This window comes from Chaetomium strumarium (genome assembly GCF_033439665.1).
Source record: "Chaetomium strumarium strain CBS 333.67 chromosome Unknown B0T15scaffold_1, whole genome shotgun sequence".
Classification (NCBI taxonomy): Eukaryota; Fungi; Ascomycota; class Sordariomycetes; order Sordariales; family Chaetomiaceae; genus Chaetomium; species Chaetomium strumarium.
In genome coordinates, this window is record NW_026944429.1 from 3,006,410 (window position 1) to 3,019,931 (window position 13,522).

Sequence of the window (13,522 nt, forward strand, 5' to 3'; positions counted from 1 at the left end):
TCCTCCCTCTCTTACCTGCTTCCTCATAGCCAACTTGAACTTGGTCTTACCTGCAGCAGCATGCCAACTGATCGACGTAAGGGTTAAAGCTGGAAGCAACCGCAGCAGTATCTCAGACTATCTGCTCCCCGCAGTCCGTGCTTCCATTACCAATATCCGCATTCCGGGCGACAGATTCGAGGAAGACGTAACAAAATGGTGCCGGCAGGGCTGCTGCAGACCAGCCTGATCTGGGTCGCATACGGCGTAGCTGTCGTTCTTTGTCTTTTTGTCGCCGTCATCACAACGCTCACATGGCAAACTCGGTACGAACGGTCGGTCGCCGTGAGCATTGTCTCAATTATCAGCCTGACCTCGTTGCTCGCCACTGTTTTCCTGCTCCCCGTCGATATCGCGCTTGTCTCGTCAACCGCGTCGGCACACCTCGGCGCAAAGAAGGATTGGGCAACGCCCGAGCGGATTGACGGTATTCTCTTGACGCTGAAGATAGTGTACTACACGCTTTATACGCTGGACGCCCTACTATGCCTCCTCGTCATACCGTTCACTTACTTCTGGTACGAGGAATACGATGAGGTGGAGCAGCAAGAGCAACCGAGCAGCTGGGGAGCTCGCTTCTGGCACGCTTTCAAGTATACCCTTGGCTTCGTGTTCTTGGTGGTGATTCTCTTCCTCATCGGTTTCTTCGTGCCGGCAGCCGGGAAGGATCGCGGAAGACACATGGACCTGGACTACTTCAAGCGCCTGCTTGCGGCGAACAATGGGGAGAAGGCGCTGACCTTTGGTGTCGGCCTGCTCATGACCCTTGGCACCCTTCTCTACATATTATACACGGGTGCTGGTCTGGCTCTGCTTCCTGTGTCCTTCATCAAGTCCGCTCCGTCCATCTCCGCCCCCCAGCTGTCGGCGTCAACCAGCTCCGCGCTGGAGCGCAACCGCGAGCTCCAGCGGCAGCTGGAGATACGTAACGCCGGTCGCCCGGAAGGGATGTCTCAGAAGGACCGAAGAGAGAGGGACGCACTTCTACGCGAGGAACTCACCCTCGTGCGCCGTGAGAGGTTGGCGGCGGAAGCGCGTGGAGAGGGCCGCAGCAGGATCTACCGCGCCTGGACCAAGGTTCAAGCCGTCTTCCGACCCCTGAAGCTCCTCGGCGGCATCTTCCTCCTACTCCTGGCCATCCTCATCTGGGTATCGATGCTCATCACGGGGATTGACAAGGCCGCCAACTCCATCTGCAAGCAGCGATGTGGCTACATTCTGGGCCATCTCAACGTCTTTCAACCTGTCAACTGGATCTTCGTCCAGTCAGCCAAGGCCTTCCCGGCCGATTACATTCTCATGGCGCTCCTGGTCATTCTCTTCTTCAGCAGCTCCATCACGGGTCTCGCCTCGATCGGCATCCGCTTCCTGTGGGTGCGCATCTTTCAGATAAAGAAAGGTCGCACCGCCCCGCAGGCTCTCCTCATCGCTACCGTACTGCTGGCGCTCATGACGCTCGCCATCAACTACGCCATTGCCATGGTCGTTGCCCCGCAGTACGCCATCTACGGCACCCAGACCTTCTGCGTCAACGCCCCCCGCCACCCGGGCGAGCAGCCCGACTGCCGCGAACACCGGGACATGGTCCGTCCTTGCTCCGAAGTGTTTAGCGAGCCCGCCGCCAAGGACGTGTGCACGCCCACGGTCATGTCGACCTTCCTCAACCGGATCACGCTCAACTGGCCCGTGTTCGGCGCTGTCGATTTCTGGGCCCAGTTTGCATTCTTGGCTGTATTTTTGATTGTCTTCATCACCAGCCTGTTCCGGACACCGAGACTCAACCTTAGCGAGATCGATGAGGAGGCTGAGGTGGATGAGGAGGAGGGCCTACTGGCGAGTACGGGCAGGAGATTCGGTGCCACTTGGCAGGATATTACGGGGCGGACAACGAGGACGGTTCCTGGACAAGGACGGGCTGACGGCTACGGCACAGCTGCGGATAGGAATGGGGTTAGCTCGGGCGCTCGGACTTGAGGTAAACGAATGGATGGATGGGGATTTCGTGATGACATGACGAAAAGGGAACAAAAAGGGACTGGGACGCGAAATGGAATTTGGGCAGCGGGTTACTGGCGCGGTTATGGGATCTCATACACGAAGTTGCACTCCTAGAACTTCTGCGTGTGGGGTGTGGCGGTGTTCGATGGTTTCTTCGGACGGGTACGGCAACTGTTGATACGTGGTTACTAGTTGCTCTCAGAGCGTTGTCTCACTGGTCAAGGATAGGTTGGCTTAGGCTGGAACGGATCGGCCACTATATCTTATTTGTCATTTCGGCGGAACTCGGGCGAGAATGACTGTATCACTCTCGAATCAATAGCGAATAAACTGAAATGTGTCCAAAGCTTCTCTTGAGTGGCGTGACACAGAGACTGGCATTTCTATCCCAGGACTATTGGGAAGTACCTCAGCGAGTATTGACGGCTCTGGGCGCATCAGCGGGCTCATGTATCATGTATGACCGGACCGGTATGTGAGCGGGCAAAAAATGTCACCACTGCATCAACTATGGCTACGCCGCTGAAACTTCAGCCACTTGTGTCCGCGTTCATCGTACCCAGCCGACGGCCCAACATGCATCTCTTTCCAGCATCGCGCGCAATACACGTCGTTATCACAGCCCACACACCGGATCGTCGCGTCCTCAAGACACACGACACACCACGTCGTTTGGTCCTCGTCCGTGTATTTATTCGACCGTAGCAAGCCCTTGCCGGCAATAGTAGAAGATGTGCGACGGTCTTCGGGCCGAAACGTTGGTGCTGACGGGAGCCCGAGCTCGTCGAGGGATCCGAGACCCCTTAGAGAGGCCAGGCGCGCGGAGATGTCCTTCTCGAAGGCGCCTTCCTCTTCGGTAGTAAATACTGGGTCGACGAGCTGTGAGGGAACGGCGGGTAGGGCTAACGGCGATTCGTTACCGCTGGTGGCTGTAAAGCTCTTTTGCTCACCTCCAGTTTCTTCGGATGGCGTGCCTTGCTCGAGCATGCCTGGGGGTGCGGGCAGCGACTTGATCTCGTCACTTATCTGCGAGAGTACCGCCTGGATGGCATGGGTCATTTGCTCTCCGTCCGAGTCATCGTGGTCTTCCAACGATGTGTCCTCCACTCTCTGGGACATGGAACTTCCAGGGTTGTTCTGGAGCGACTCGAGCAGCTCTGCAACCTTTACGTCCCTGCTGGAATCTAGATTACTGGTTGTATCGTCGTCCGCAGCAAGGTCGAAATGCTCTTGCTCGAAGCCTTCAAGCTCAACATAAGCATCTGCATCATCTGCTCCGGCCTCGGGTACCCAGTATGGATCCTGTTTCTGATTGGCAATCTGAGAAGCAATCGGCGATGATACCGAGGATGCCTTACTGACCGCCTTATGCTTGGTGGCCCGACTTAGGTCCCCAGGCGGCGGTTCGACAGGAGCCGAGCCTGCTCTGCCGACTCCTTCATCTCCCGGTGCGCCCGGCGGTTGCGGGAAGCCAGTACTCTGGGAGACGCTCTCATCTCGGCTGATTTTAGCCGGCTGCTGACTCCGAAGCAGTCGTAGGCGTTCCGCTAAGGCATCCTCTCTTGATACCGGTTGAGCTTTGGGGCCAGGGGAAACGGCGCTGTTTCGCGCATACCTCTTAGCTCTCCGCGCTTGCATACAAAGGAGATAGATGCGGAATGTAAAGATTTTCAGGACGGGGCGTTGTTACTTTGCCGACTTTTCCAGACTGATGCCGCCAGCGGCGCCAGGCCTAAGGGCACTTAGCCGATCCAGCAGCGCTTGGTCGTCCGGGGATGGCATGCTGGGTGCCCAGTAACGGGTATAACCGCGAAGGGATACGGACCTCGCAACTAACTCGGGAATTACTGTGAAAGCAGATATGGTGTTGTCAGGACCAGCACTTGGTGTAGCCGGACTTGTCACGACATCCGATGGGGTATGTCGGGGGGTTGACGCCGGCGAGCGGAGCGATTGGTCCTGTGGTAAGGCAGACTCCAAGTCTCAACGCGACCTTGCAGCGCAGGTGCCAGCGGAGAGATGATTCGGCGGGGTTGTGAGGCGTGCTGCAAGAAAGCAATCGCGGATTGGCCAACCAGGCAGTTGGATCCCCAGCAGCCACGGCCGGGTGGACCCATAGCCCTGGCGGTGCCCAGGTGGCAGGTGGTAGGTACCTAGGTGAGCTAGTTAACTTTCGAGTCATTGCAAGTTCACCACTTTGTGGCGCCAGTTTTTGCGGCTTCCATCTGGGGATCTTCGGGATTTGGACGTCATCAAGCGCGCGACAAGGAGCCTACCACTTAAACTTACCTCTACCTGCCTGGTAGTAACCACTCATACTACATAATACCGGTCAGGTTGTACTGTAGTCAACATGCTGCAACTGACGTCAGAAGACTGCAGCAGCAGGCAGTCTGTGTACTAGATGGACGTTTTTTGCGATCTTTCACACGCTGCTAGGCGCACACGGCTCTTTGGCTCGCTGCCCTGGTTGCAAAGATTTTTCGCCATCCGACTTGGATCAACTCTGCGCCAACCTAAAAGGCTGTGACTTCCTGCGACTTGTTTATACTAACAGTACAGTACCTTAGTCTTGGCAGTCGTCTCTCTGATCTCTGGGCTGTGGCTTCGATGCCATCATAGGTTGTCTGCTTGGCATACGCAGCAGGCACAGCCCAACCATCTCCTCGGCAAGGGTCCAACAAAGCCATAAAAGCATTTCTTATATCATCCCGGTCCCCGTGACGTTAGTGCTTGAACCTCGCCGACTTTTTTGCGACTTCCATCACGCTTTTACCCACCTAGTCAATATCAAGCGAAGCCTAATACTGGGCAGTCAAGCCCTTCTTACTCCGTACATAGAGACTATCTGTCTCCTTAGATAACCATCTCGCTTACGTTTTAATTCTCACCATCCGCTGCATAATGCGGTTTACGTTCATCTTCCTCGCATCAACGCTCCTCGGCAATGCGGCGGTAAGCGCTCTCGTCGCGCCGCCTTCTGCAGAGGTCGCAGCACACCAGTCTGCGCAGAATACTCAGCGCGACGCGCCGGACTACGAGGATCTGTGGAAGCGGAAAGGCGGTGGTGGAGGAGGCGGCCGCGGTGGAGGCGGTGGTGGAGGTGGTGGCCGCGGTGGGTCATCGTCGGGTTCAGGGTCGTAAGTACTACTATCTCCATGTTCCTCTTTCCAGCACGAGGGTGCCAGGACGGTCATCGGTCGCATCTCCTTTTTTGTTGCGCCGTGGTAACCGGCGAACCTAGGGGCCGTGGAGGTTCTGGCTCAACAAGCGGGGGATCGAGCGGAACAAGCTCTTCCGGCCGGGGAGGGTGGGTCCTCGCTTCATTCCAGACGTCCAACTTGCTGCACATAGTCACTAACGCAATGATCTCAGAAGCGCCGGTCGGGGCTCTAGTAGCTCAAACACTGGAGGCCGCACCACATCCGGCAGTGGCCCTAGTCCAGCATACGGTGGGGGGAGATATTACGGTGGCGGAGCAGCCGTACCGTACAGGTCTGGCAGTCGTTCTCCAACCGGTCTTCTGCCCGTCTTCTTCTTCGCCGGTGCGCTCGCTTTCTGGCCCGGTCTATGGCTCTATGGCGCCCACCTGTACCACTACAACCACCCGTACAGCTTCTACAACCAGTCCGCCAATCGGAACGAGACGAAGCCCGTGACGTGCGCCTGCGATCCGTACCTCGAGTGCGGCTGCGATGACACCGGCGACAACCAGCACCTGAACGACCTGGTCGGCAACGGCAGCTATGCCGCCCTCAACAAGTCGGTGATCAACGTCGCCGATGTGAATGGCACCAGCACCATCCTGCTCAACGGTACGCTGCCTAACGGCACCACTGCCGCCGGTGGCACTGAGGACCCCAACGCTGGCAACGGCCTGCGGGCCCTGTTGCAGCACGCCGGGTTGTGGCCCGTCATTGCCACCGTTTGCGCCATCGTCTTCACCGCTTAAGGTTGAATATTCTGGCTGTATTTACTGCAACCGCTTTTTGCGAACGTCACTTCCTTTCTTTGGTTTCCCTGGTGTTATACCCATCTGCCGGGACGGCGTTTCGGTGTCGGAGAGGGGCGGCGATTTCTTGATGACGACCTGCTACGAGTGGCTGACCGGCAGAGACTGGCAACGAGCCTTCTAGCCATCCTCAGCTGGCAGCCGTAACTTGGGTAGTACCTAGACAGCGAATGATTCTACGATAGCAAAACATGGTTTCCCTATTCTCAGACCATACCACGGCGTACGGAAGTACTAGTATCAACTGCTGCCTTAGTTCTCACTTCGCTCCCAGGGTTACGGGAATAGCGGCGGCAGTGGCCATCGCCGCGGGAGCTGCAGTCGCTGTTACTGTAATCTGAGCCCTTTCCGCCCTCCGTTTCTCAACCCACTCTCCCAATCCTTTCCAGATATCCTCCTTCTCCTTGGGCTTCAACGTAGCGGCCAAGCCACTCGTACTTGTCGCCACGAATATCCTTGCCCCTTTCCAATCGGCCCCATAGTCCACCCCGTCCACCTTCTCATCCTCCCCCAGCACACCTCCATCCTTCGAGACCCCCATGTTCTCCCCTTCATCCTGCCACCCATAATGGAACTCGCTCGCCTTGATGGCCCTCCCATGCCGCACCCTCCAGAGGCTCTCCCAGATACTCTTCCCCACGACGCAGACTGTCTCGGGCCTCCACCGCCTGACCTTCTGCTCTAGAATCGCGGCGCCCGCGTCCATCTCGGCCTTGCTCAACTCGGCCCCGTTCCTGCTCGGGCGCGCAACGATGTTGGTTAGCCCGAGCGAGTACATAGCCGGCATCTGCCTGTCCTCGGTGGGCGACACGAGGCGCGGGGTGACACCGGATGAGTGCAGCAGCCGCCAGAAAAGGTTCGTTGGGTGTGCGTAAGCATGTCCCGTGCGCGCTGTCTGGATGCCGGGGTTGAGGCCGATGAAGAGAACGAGCAGGTTGGGCGCGATGGCGTCGGGGAGATGGGGGAGGTGGGCGTAGGTTGACGGCGGAGCGTAGGAGGAGCTTTGGCGGGTACGTTTGGCCCGCGGAGTGGTCGATTTCTTGCTCGTGGAGGAGGAGGAGGTCGGAGATGAAACGTCCCCCTCGCCACTGCCTCCGTCCGCAACAGTGAGGGCTTTGCGCTTGGCTGGGGAGGGCGACGTTGGGATGGGAGAGCGCGCGGATGGGACGGCCGTCACTGAGGGCGTCCTGGAAATGCGGGGGCTTCGTCGTGGCCCGGTGGCCGTCACATTGGCGTTGAACCTGAAGCTGTCGAGCTCGAGGCGGCCCTGAAAGGTCGGCGGTGGACGTCCGTCCTCCGCTGTATCCGTTGTCGTTGTCATTTGGCGGACCTGGAACCTTGGGTCCCAGAGCGAGTTCTACCGCGTAATTATCTTGGAATGCCCGGATGGCTTCAGACAAGACCTAGAACTGTCCGCAAAGTCGGTTGGTTCAATCTGGAAGTAAGCGGCATCGCCGGTTGAACGGCTGCTTCGAAGTCATTGCCGTCAGATCGTTTCTGAGGGGGCGAATCGTCCGCCCTGAAATACCCCTGCACGCCCCTGAACGCCACCCGAAGCTGTTAGGCGCCTCATATCAATGCCAGCTAGTATTGATTGATTGTCGTCGAGTGGATGCTTCACAATGCCACAGTCAGTTGTTAGATCTCAGTCTTTTTGGGAGACTTGACTATGCTGACTTCTCTCTTCTAGGTCGTGGTGAATATCGCATCGCGACTTCTTCCGTGCTCCTCGCACTGCGCTGCCCTGCAGCAGAAAAGATGCGAGCCGAGTCCCACTTGCCAGGCTGTCCCGGCACTTCAGACCGCCCCTGCCCTGAAGACCAATGAGAGGCTGCGCTTGAGGCACACGGTGGGGTCATCGTCGCGGTGTCTCGGCTGGGATGCGCAACCACCAGTGGCGCAAGCCGGTAACTGCGGGGCAGTTTTCTAAATGCAGCCGCACGCATTCCTGGCATCTTCTGTCGGGCTGTGGCTGCCGAGGCGGGGCCCGTATCCGAATGGATCTGTCTCGATGGGCGGTGTTGCGGCTGTCGTGTTGTTGGACTTCAAATAGATCGCGCTCGCTCCCGTGTTGGTGTCTCGTGCTCTCTCATTCGAAATAGTCAGTTCAATTTCAATTCCATTCACTTCTCCATACCCAAACTCGATTGCACTATACTTGCTTGTGGTTTTACCACTTCGCATCACTCAAACCTTCGCTATGGCCGCAGTCGAGGCACCGACCCAACAACAGCTCTCAGAGCTCAAGCAGAAGTACACCCTTGCCGGTCAGGGCCAGGTGTTTACATTCTACGACTCCCTGTCCGCTGCAGACAAGGCATCACTGTACCAGCAACTAGCTCTCTTCGACCCCTCCTACATCAACACAATCGCCGCCAAAGCCCTTGCCCCGGCCAAGGCTGAAGATGGCGCCGCCGCCGCCCAACCGTCACTCGAGCCCCTTCCGGACTCGGCCCGCGCCAGTATCATGGACTCCAAGCCCGATGACATTGACCGGTGGTACTCGGAAGGCCTTGATCTGATCGCAGCAAATAAGGTCGGCGTAGTACTCATGGCTGGAGGTCAGGGCACCCGTCTGGGCAGCTCCGCGCCCAAGGGATGCTTCGACATTGGCCTGCCGTCCCACAAGTCCCTGTTCCAGATCCAGGCTGAGCGCATCCGCAAAGTCGAGGAGCTCGCCGCCAAGAAGGCCGGCACGGGCCGCAGTGTCACAGTCCCGTGGTACGTCATGACGTCGGGGCCGACCCGCGGGCCTACCGAGCAATACTTCAAGGAACACAACTATTTCGGGCTGAAGCCCGAGAATGTCATGATCTTTGAGCAGGGCGTGCTCCCCTGCATCTCCAACGACGGGAAGATCCTGCTCGAGAGCAAGAGCAGGGTGGCGGTGGCGCCGGACGGCAACGGCGGTCTCTACAACGCCCTGGTCGAGTCCAAGGTGCTCGATGACATGAAGAGGCGAGGGATTGAGCACATCCATGCCTACTGCGTGGACAACTGCCTCGTCAAGGTGGCCGACCCTGTCTTCATTGGCTTCTCGGCCTCTCTGAATGTCGACATCGCGACCAAGGTTGTGCGCAAGCGCAACGCTACTGAGAGTGTCGGTCTGATTCTCTGCAAGAACGGCCGGCCAGATGTGGTTGAGTACAGCGAGATCGACCCGGCGGTGGCCGCCGAGGAGGACCCCAAGCAGCCTGGCGTGCTCAAGTTCCGCGCTGCCAACATCGTCAACCACTACTACTCGTTCCGCTTCCTGAGCACCATCCCCCAATGGGCGAAGACACTCCCGCACCACGTCGCGCGCAAGAAGATCCCGTATGCCGACCTCGAAACCGGCGAGACGGTCAAGCCCGCCAAACCAAACGGCATCAAGCTGGAGCAGTTCGTCTTCGATGTCTTCCCCATGCTGGAGCTGAACAAGTTTGCCTGCATGGAAGTCCGCCGCGAGGACGAGTTCAGCCCGCTCAAAAATGCTCGCGGCACTGGGGAGGACGACCCCGACACGAGCAAGCACGACATCATGGCCCAGGGCAAGCGCTGGGTGCAGGCCGCGGGTGCGACTGTCGTCGGCGAGGATCCCAAGGCCGGCGTCGAAGTGAGCCCGCTGGTGAGCTATGTAAGTGTTCCCCTGCACCCATCCACATTTAACTGCGCTAACTATCGTTTCAGGGCGGCGAAGGTCTCGAGAAGTTTGCTGGCAAAACCCTCACTGCTCCTACCGCTCTCGAAGCTGAATAGAGCAATGATATGTCAGGACGCGGGTATAAACGTGTCCTAGCATTGCTAATAATGCCCGGTAGGAAAAGGAATCTTGACAAGCGTTCGGAATATAGAAAAAAAGAGTAATACACTTCACAATGATCAAATCCATCTACCAGTCCTAGAACGGAGCCCAACGATGTGATCTTCCCAGAAAGCGCTGAATGTGGGATTGCTTCGAAATCACAGCAAAGCAAAGTAAATAGGGTTCGAGCAATGGCATCCCACTCAGTTCTACCTCTATCCGCATCGAAAGCAACGCCGTTGAGAGGTTAGCACGCAAAAAACGTCCAACCATTTCGCTCAGGCACCAGAACGCCGGCTTTCTATATGTTACCAAACCTCCTGCAATTCACACCAAGCCTTCCTTGCCCTCTTCCTCGCCCCATTCCTCGCGCCGCCGCCGGGCCAAGCCGCCGCTATGGTCCCTCATGCGCTGTTCAAGTAACTCAGATAGCTATTCCACCCGATACTAATAACGTTCACAAACAGCAGCCGGTGCTGCAGCGGCACGAGCTTGAAATTGACCAGCTGCACAAATGGCCACACCATCCAGTTCGTGGTGAGCGCGTCCTTGTAGCTCTTGGCGAGCTTTTCCTTGGGTGACGTGCCCTCCAGCAGGGCCATGCTGCTCAGAAACACGCCGATGAAGGTCGGCGCAAAGACGCCCTGGTCGCAGGCCACGCGTGCCAGAATCGTCGTGTTGGCCGAGCCTAGGTTGACGTGCCGTGCGAGGATCTTGAACCATGTTGCTGCCGCGGGGCCGAAGACCACTGTTTTTCATGCAAGATGGACGACTCTTGTGTCAGCATTGTAGTCTGAAAAAAAAGAAAAGAAAAGAAAAAGGAAAAAAAAAAGAAAAAAAGGAAAAAAAAGAAAAAAGAAAAAAAAGAAAAAAAAAGATTTTGAAGGGAGGCGACGGTGTAGTGCTGGAAGGAACACGTACCGCCGCCGTAAAGGGCCATTCGCCCCGTGCGAGCCATGTCGTGTTTCTCGATGCCCTTCTTATCAACGAGCTGCTGGGCCGTCACGTCGCCAATCGCGAAGAGCACCGAGGTCGTGACGGCCTGTGTGAGAAGGGGCCGCGCCGCTAGGCGGGCTTGATACCTGGGGTCCGGATTGTCAGCCTTCTCATGGAATTCTAGAACGTTTCGTAATCTGCCCTTGGCTATTTGTGATGTCTGGGGGTGCTTCTTACCATCTCAGCATCGTGTGGAAAAACAGGGCACTAAGAGACCACACAGGAAGGCGTATCTATGAGACGAGACTAGGAACCGTGATGGGGTTCACTCAGTGTTCCCATGAAACCGGGTGACTTGTCAACGAATCTGAAGGCGGTTTCACAAAAGCTTCCGGGGTGGTTGATGTGTGGAAAGGAGGTGATTTGATAGTGAAGCTCCTCAGCGCATCGCTTATTGTTCCAGCGATGATTCCTTCTCACTTCAACCCCCACTCAATCCAAAGTCATATATATAGACTATGAGTAGTCATCACACAAGAATTTCCCCGGGTCACTTCTTGATTCATCCATTGATCGACGCCGCCTCGCGGTTACTCAATGTCCATCTCGGGTAGGGCCAGTGTTCACGAGACCTGCTGAATCTGAAAATATGGGTCCTATCTGCGGAGCCACGTTCAGGGGGATCTGGGCAGCTTGGCCTGGCGGTGTAACTTCGGTTCACTTAAACGTGGGGGAGCGATTCATGTTCAACTTCATGAACCCTCGTTTGCCGTCATCAACAAGTGAATTGATTAAGGTACTGTGTATTGAGGGCATCGCTGTTCCGATGTACATGTACATACTACACAATGCGTTAGGTAAACCCCGGGGTCAACAGTATTCGATGCTCGCAAGCACTGATAAATGGGTTTCATTCCACAACCTCAACCCAGTTCATAAGCATGCCCCGCATATCATGGTTCGTCTGTATGCTGTTGAGATTTCATCTCATTATCAACAGCTGATCCCATACAAACACAAATCGCATTGGTCCCAACCATTAAACGCACTCCACTGTCTCGCAGAATCATGGGTTGGAGAGGAGGTATTCGACAGCGCCTTGAACACTGCCGCCGCTGCGACGCAAGGCCGTCACGTTCTTATCGAAATCAAAGAACCCCATGTCGTTAAGCTGGCGGAGTTGCTCGGCATAGCGCTCCTCCGGTGGTCTGTTATCGGGAGGCGCCGGCGCCGCTGCCGCTGCCGGGGCGACTCCCGGGAAACCCCCACCGGGTCCATACAACAGCGAGAGTTGCCGGAGGGCTTCCGGTGGGATGTTTGGTGGCCACCCGAAGGGGTTGTTGGTGTTGGAGCTCTGGGCGCCTGGCTGTCCTGCACCGAGCCCGAGCAGCGCGCTAAAGGGGTTGAGAGGCTGGCCGGCCTGGCCTTGGGTATCCGTGCTGCTGCCAGCGGAACCTTCTCTGTTATCAGACGAAGCGGTTGTTTGGGTTGAAGTTGCGGGTGCCTGGCTCGCCGTGGTTGCTCCGCTGGAGGGGCCTCCCGGTGGAGTGATACCTAGGAGGCTAGCGAAGGGATTCGCAGCCCCCGGGGCAAAAGGATTGCCAGCACCCGGCGGGCCAAAGAGATGTCCGAACAGGTCGTCATTGCCGTTGTTACCCGCCGCTGCGGAACCTCCGGTCGCTGCAGCACCGGCGGGCGTAGTGTCCGTAGCGCCGGGAGCGGGAAACGCCGAGCCCTCTCCTCCACCATGCAATACCCTTCGCATTCGTGCTGCCATGCGGATGGCCTCCGGGTTCGTCATCAGCTCCCTGAATTGTGGGGATTGTAGCATCTCGCGGGCATTGGGCATTGCGGCCAGCGCGGGGTTTGACCGAAGCATATAGTCGATGAAACTGGGATTGTTGAGCGCTTCATTCATTGTCTGCGCCACCACCGGGTTTGACAACATCTCGGCAACCTGGTCTTCATTCGGCGGCGCGCCCATCTAGGTAGGTTACCATGGTTAGGATGGTGGGTAGAGCTGGAATATCTGGGCGGTATGAAACTTACCCCACCATCTGCGCCAAATAAGTCGGCGCTTGGTAAATTGGCATGACCGGCAAACCTCGCGCCCGTCAGTCCTGCGAGAAGGTCGCCGGCACCTGCACCGGAGGCCATGTTCTGGGGAACGGCGGCTGGGGTGGGTGTCGAAGACGAAGCGCTGGAAGGGGCGGCGGGAGGGTTGCTGCGAGCGCTCTTGACCATGTGGATGGTATTCATGTGCTTGATCTTATAGACGCTCAAAGCATCTGAATCCTTCATGATACGCCCAGAGTAGATCAGCCGCTGTCGCTCGACGGGAGTATCCTCAAAGTCGCTTCCCGCCAGCTTTGTCTTGAGATCTAAAACAGTTGCCGACTCGGCCATGGTGATTGTGTGCGCCTTGTCATTGGAACTCTTCACTTTGAAGGTAAGCTGGGCGTCGCCGCCCGTATCGCCGCTGTCTGCCATGACTGCGATAGGAGCAAGCTGAGTTCGGGCTGATGCGATTTCGGCGCGACGTTGAGATTGCTGCGATGTCGTTCGCTGCTCGGTGGACACTTGTCTCCGAGTTAAGATGTCAAAACAAATCCCCTTCCCTGCAAGTTAGCGATTATGTCGGCAAGTAATTATTGTGTTGTTGATGAAGGAGGGCAGGTCCTGGTGGAACAGCAATGATGTGCGTGGAAGCGCCAAGGCAAAGGAGCTCGGTGGGCTGCCTGTGATTGCGATGC

General features: G+C 57.1%; 7 protein-coding genes across 7 annotated transcripts; 3 read left to right on the forward strand and 4 right to left on the reverse strand.

Moving 5' to 3' along the window:
* The first annotated feature begins 15 nt into the window (after positions 1-15).
* B0T15DRAFT_517913 (uncharacterized protein) lies at positions 16-2,365 on the forward strand. The gene has a single exon (XM_062868339.1). The coding sequence runs from the start codon at positions 196-198 to the stop codon at positions 2,011-2,013; it is 1,818 nt and encodes a 605-aa protein (XP_062726030.1). The 5' UTR covers positions 16-195; the 3' UTR covers positions 2,014-2,365.
* Positions 2,366-4,035, reverse strand: B0T15DRAFT_498399 (uncharacterized protein). The gene is made up of 2 exons (XM_062867313.1): positions 3,728-4,035; positions 2,366-3,637 (listed from the first exon to the last, which is right to left on the reverse strand). The coding sequence occupies exons 1-2, from the start codon at positions 3,817-3,819 to the stop codon at positions 2,542-2,544; spliced, it is 1,188 nt and encodes a 395-aa protein (XP_062726031.1). The 5' UTR covers positions 3,820-4,035; the 3' UTR covers positions 2,366-2,541.
* Positions 4,036-4,834: 799 nt separating this feature from the next.
* On the forward strand, positions 4,835-6,149 carry B0T15DRAFT_30991 (uncharacterized protein). The gene is made up of 3 exons (XM_062863913.1): positions 4,835-5,177; positions 5,282-5,347; positions 5,413-6,149. Exons 1-3 carry the CDS (start codon positions 4,942-4,944, stop codon positions 5,987-5,989), a joined length of 879 nt encoding a protein of 292 aa, XP_062726032.1. The 5' UTR covers positions 4,835-4,941; the 3' UTR covers positions 5,990-6,149.
* Positions 6,150-6,246: 97 nt separating this feature from the next.
* On the reverse strand, positions 6,247-7,794 carry B0T15DRAFT_517919 (uracil-DNA glycosylase-like protein). Its single transcript, XM_062868340.1, has one exon. The coding sequence runs from the start codon at positions 7,368-7,370 to the stop codon at positions 6,309-6,311; it is 1,062 nt and encodes a 353-aa protein (XP_062726033.1). The 5' UTR covers positions 7,371-7,794; the 3' UTR covers positions 6,247-6,308.
* A 455-nt stretch (positions 7,795-8,249) lies between these two features.
* B0T15DRAFT_388506 (nucleotide-diphospho-sugar transferase) lies at positions 8,250-9,787 on the forward strand (the record flags this gene model as incomplete). The annotated part of the gene is made up of 2 exons (XM_062864450.1): positions 8,250-9,665; positions 9,719-9,787. The coding sequence occupies 2 exons, from the start codon at positions 8,250-8,252 to the stop codon at positions 9,785-9,787; spliced, it is 1,485 nt and encodes a 494-aa protein (XP_062726034.1).
* Positions 9,788-9,936: 149 nt separating this feature from the next.
* B0T15DRAFT_31024 (uncharacterized protein) lies at positions 9,937-11,472 on the reverse strand. The gene is made up of 3 exons (XM_062863915.1): positions 11,007-11,472; positions 10,755-10,915; positions 9,937-10,581 (listed from the first exon to the last, which is right to left on the reverse strand). The coding sequence occupies exons 1-3, from the start codon at positions 11,015-11,017 to the stop codon at positions 10,238-10,240; spliced, it is 516 nt and encodes a 171-aa protein (XP_062726035.1). The 5' UTR covers positions 11,018-11,472; the 3' UTR covers positions 9,937-10,237.
* Positions 11,473-11,503: 31 nt separating this feature from the next.
* On the reverse strand, positions 11,504-13,501 carry B0T15DRAFT_517922 (uncharacterized protein). Its single transcript, XM_062868341.1, has 2 exons — positions 12,819-13,501; positions 11,504-12,753 (listed from the first exon to the last, which is right to left on the reverse strand). Exons 1-2 carry the CDS (start codon positions 13,257-13,259, stop codon positions 11,836-11,838), a joined length of 1,359 nt encoding a protein of 452 aa, XP_062726036.1. The 5' UTR covers positions 13,260-13,501; the 3' UTR covers positions 11,504-11,835.
* Between the last annotated feature and the right edge of the window lie 21 nt (positions 13,502-13,522).

Bases quoted from the DNA above. Each gene is read 5' to 3' on its own strand.
- B0T15DRAFT_517913 (XM_062868339.1), top strand. From the start codon at position 196: ATGGTGCCGGCAGGGCTGCTGCAGACCAGCCTGATCTGGGTCGCATAC.
- B0T15DRAFT_498399 (XM_062867313.1), bottom strand. From the start codon at position 3,819: ATGCCATCCCCGGACGACCAAGCGCTGCTGGATCGGCTAAGTGCCCTT. The intron at 3,638-3,727 runs GTAACAACGCCC...TGCGCGAAACAG, and splicing joins AGTCTGGAAAAGTCGGCAAA to CGCCGTTTCCCCTGGCCCCA.
- B0T15DRAFT_30991 (XM_062863913.1), top strand. From the start codon at position 4,942: ATGCGGTTTACGTTCATCTTCCTCGCATCAACGCTCCTCGGCAATGCG. The intron at 5,178-5,281 runs GTAAGTACTACT...CGGCGAACCTAG, and splicing joins TCATCGTCGGGTTCAGGGTC to GGGCCGTGGAGGTTCTGGCT. The intron at 5,348-5,412 runs GTGGGTCCTCGC...CAATGATCTCAG, and splicing joins AGCTCTTCCGGCCGGGGAGG to AAGCGCCGGTCGGGGCTCTA.
- B0T15DRAFT_517919 (XM_062868340.1), bottom strand. From the start codon at position 7,370: ATGACAACGACAACGGATACAGCGGAGGACGGACGTCCACCGCCGACC.
- B0T15DRAFT_31024 (XM_062863915.1), bottom strand. The intron at 10,582-10,754 runs GTACGTGTTCCT...CATGAAAAACAG, and splicing joins AATGGCCCTTTACGGCGGCG to TGGTCTTCGGCCCCGCGGCA.
- B0T15DRAFT_517922 (XM_062868341.1), bottom strand. From the start codon at position 13,259: ATGGCAGACAGCGGCGATACGGGCGGCGACGCCCAGCTTACCTTCAAA. The intron at 12,754-12,818 runs GTAAGTTTCATA...TAACCTACCTAG, and splicing joins TATTTGGCGCAGATGGTGGG to ATGGGCGCGCCGCCGAATGA.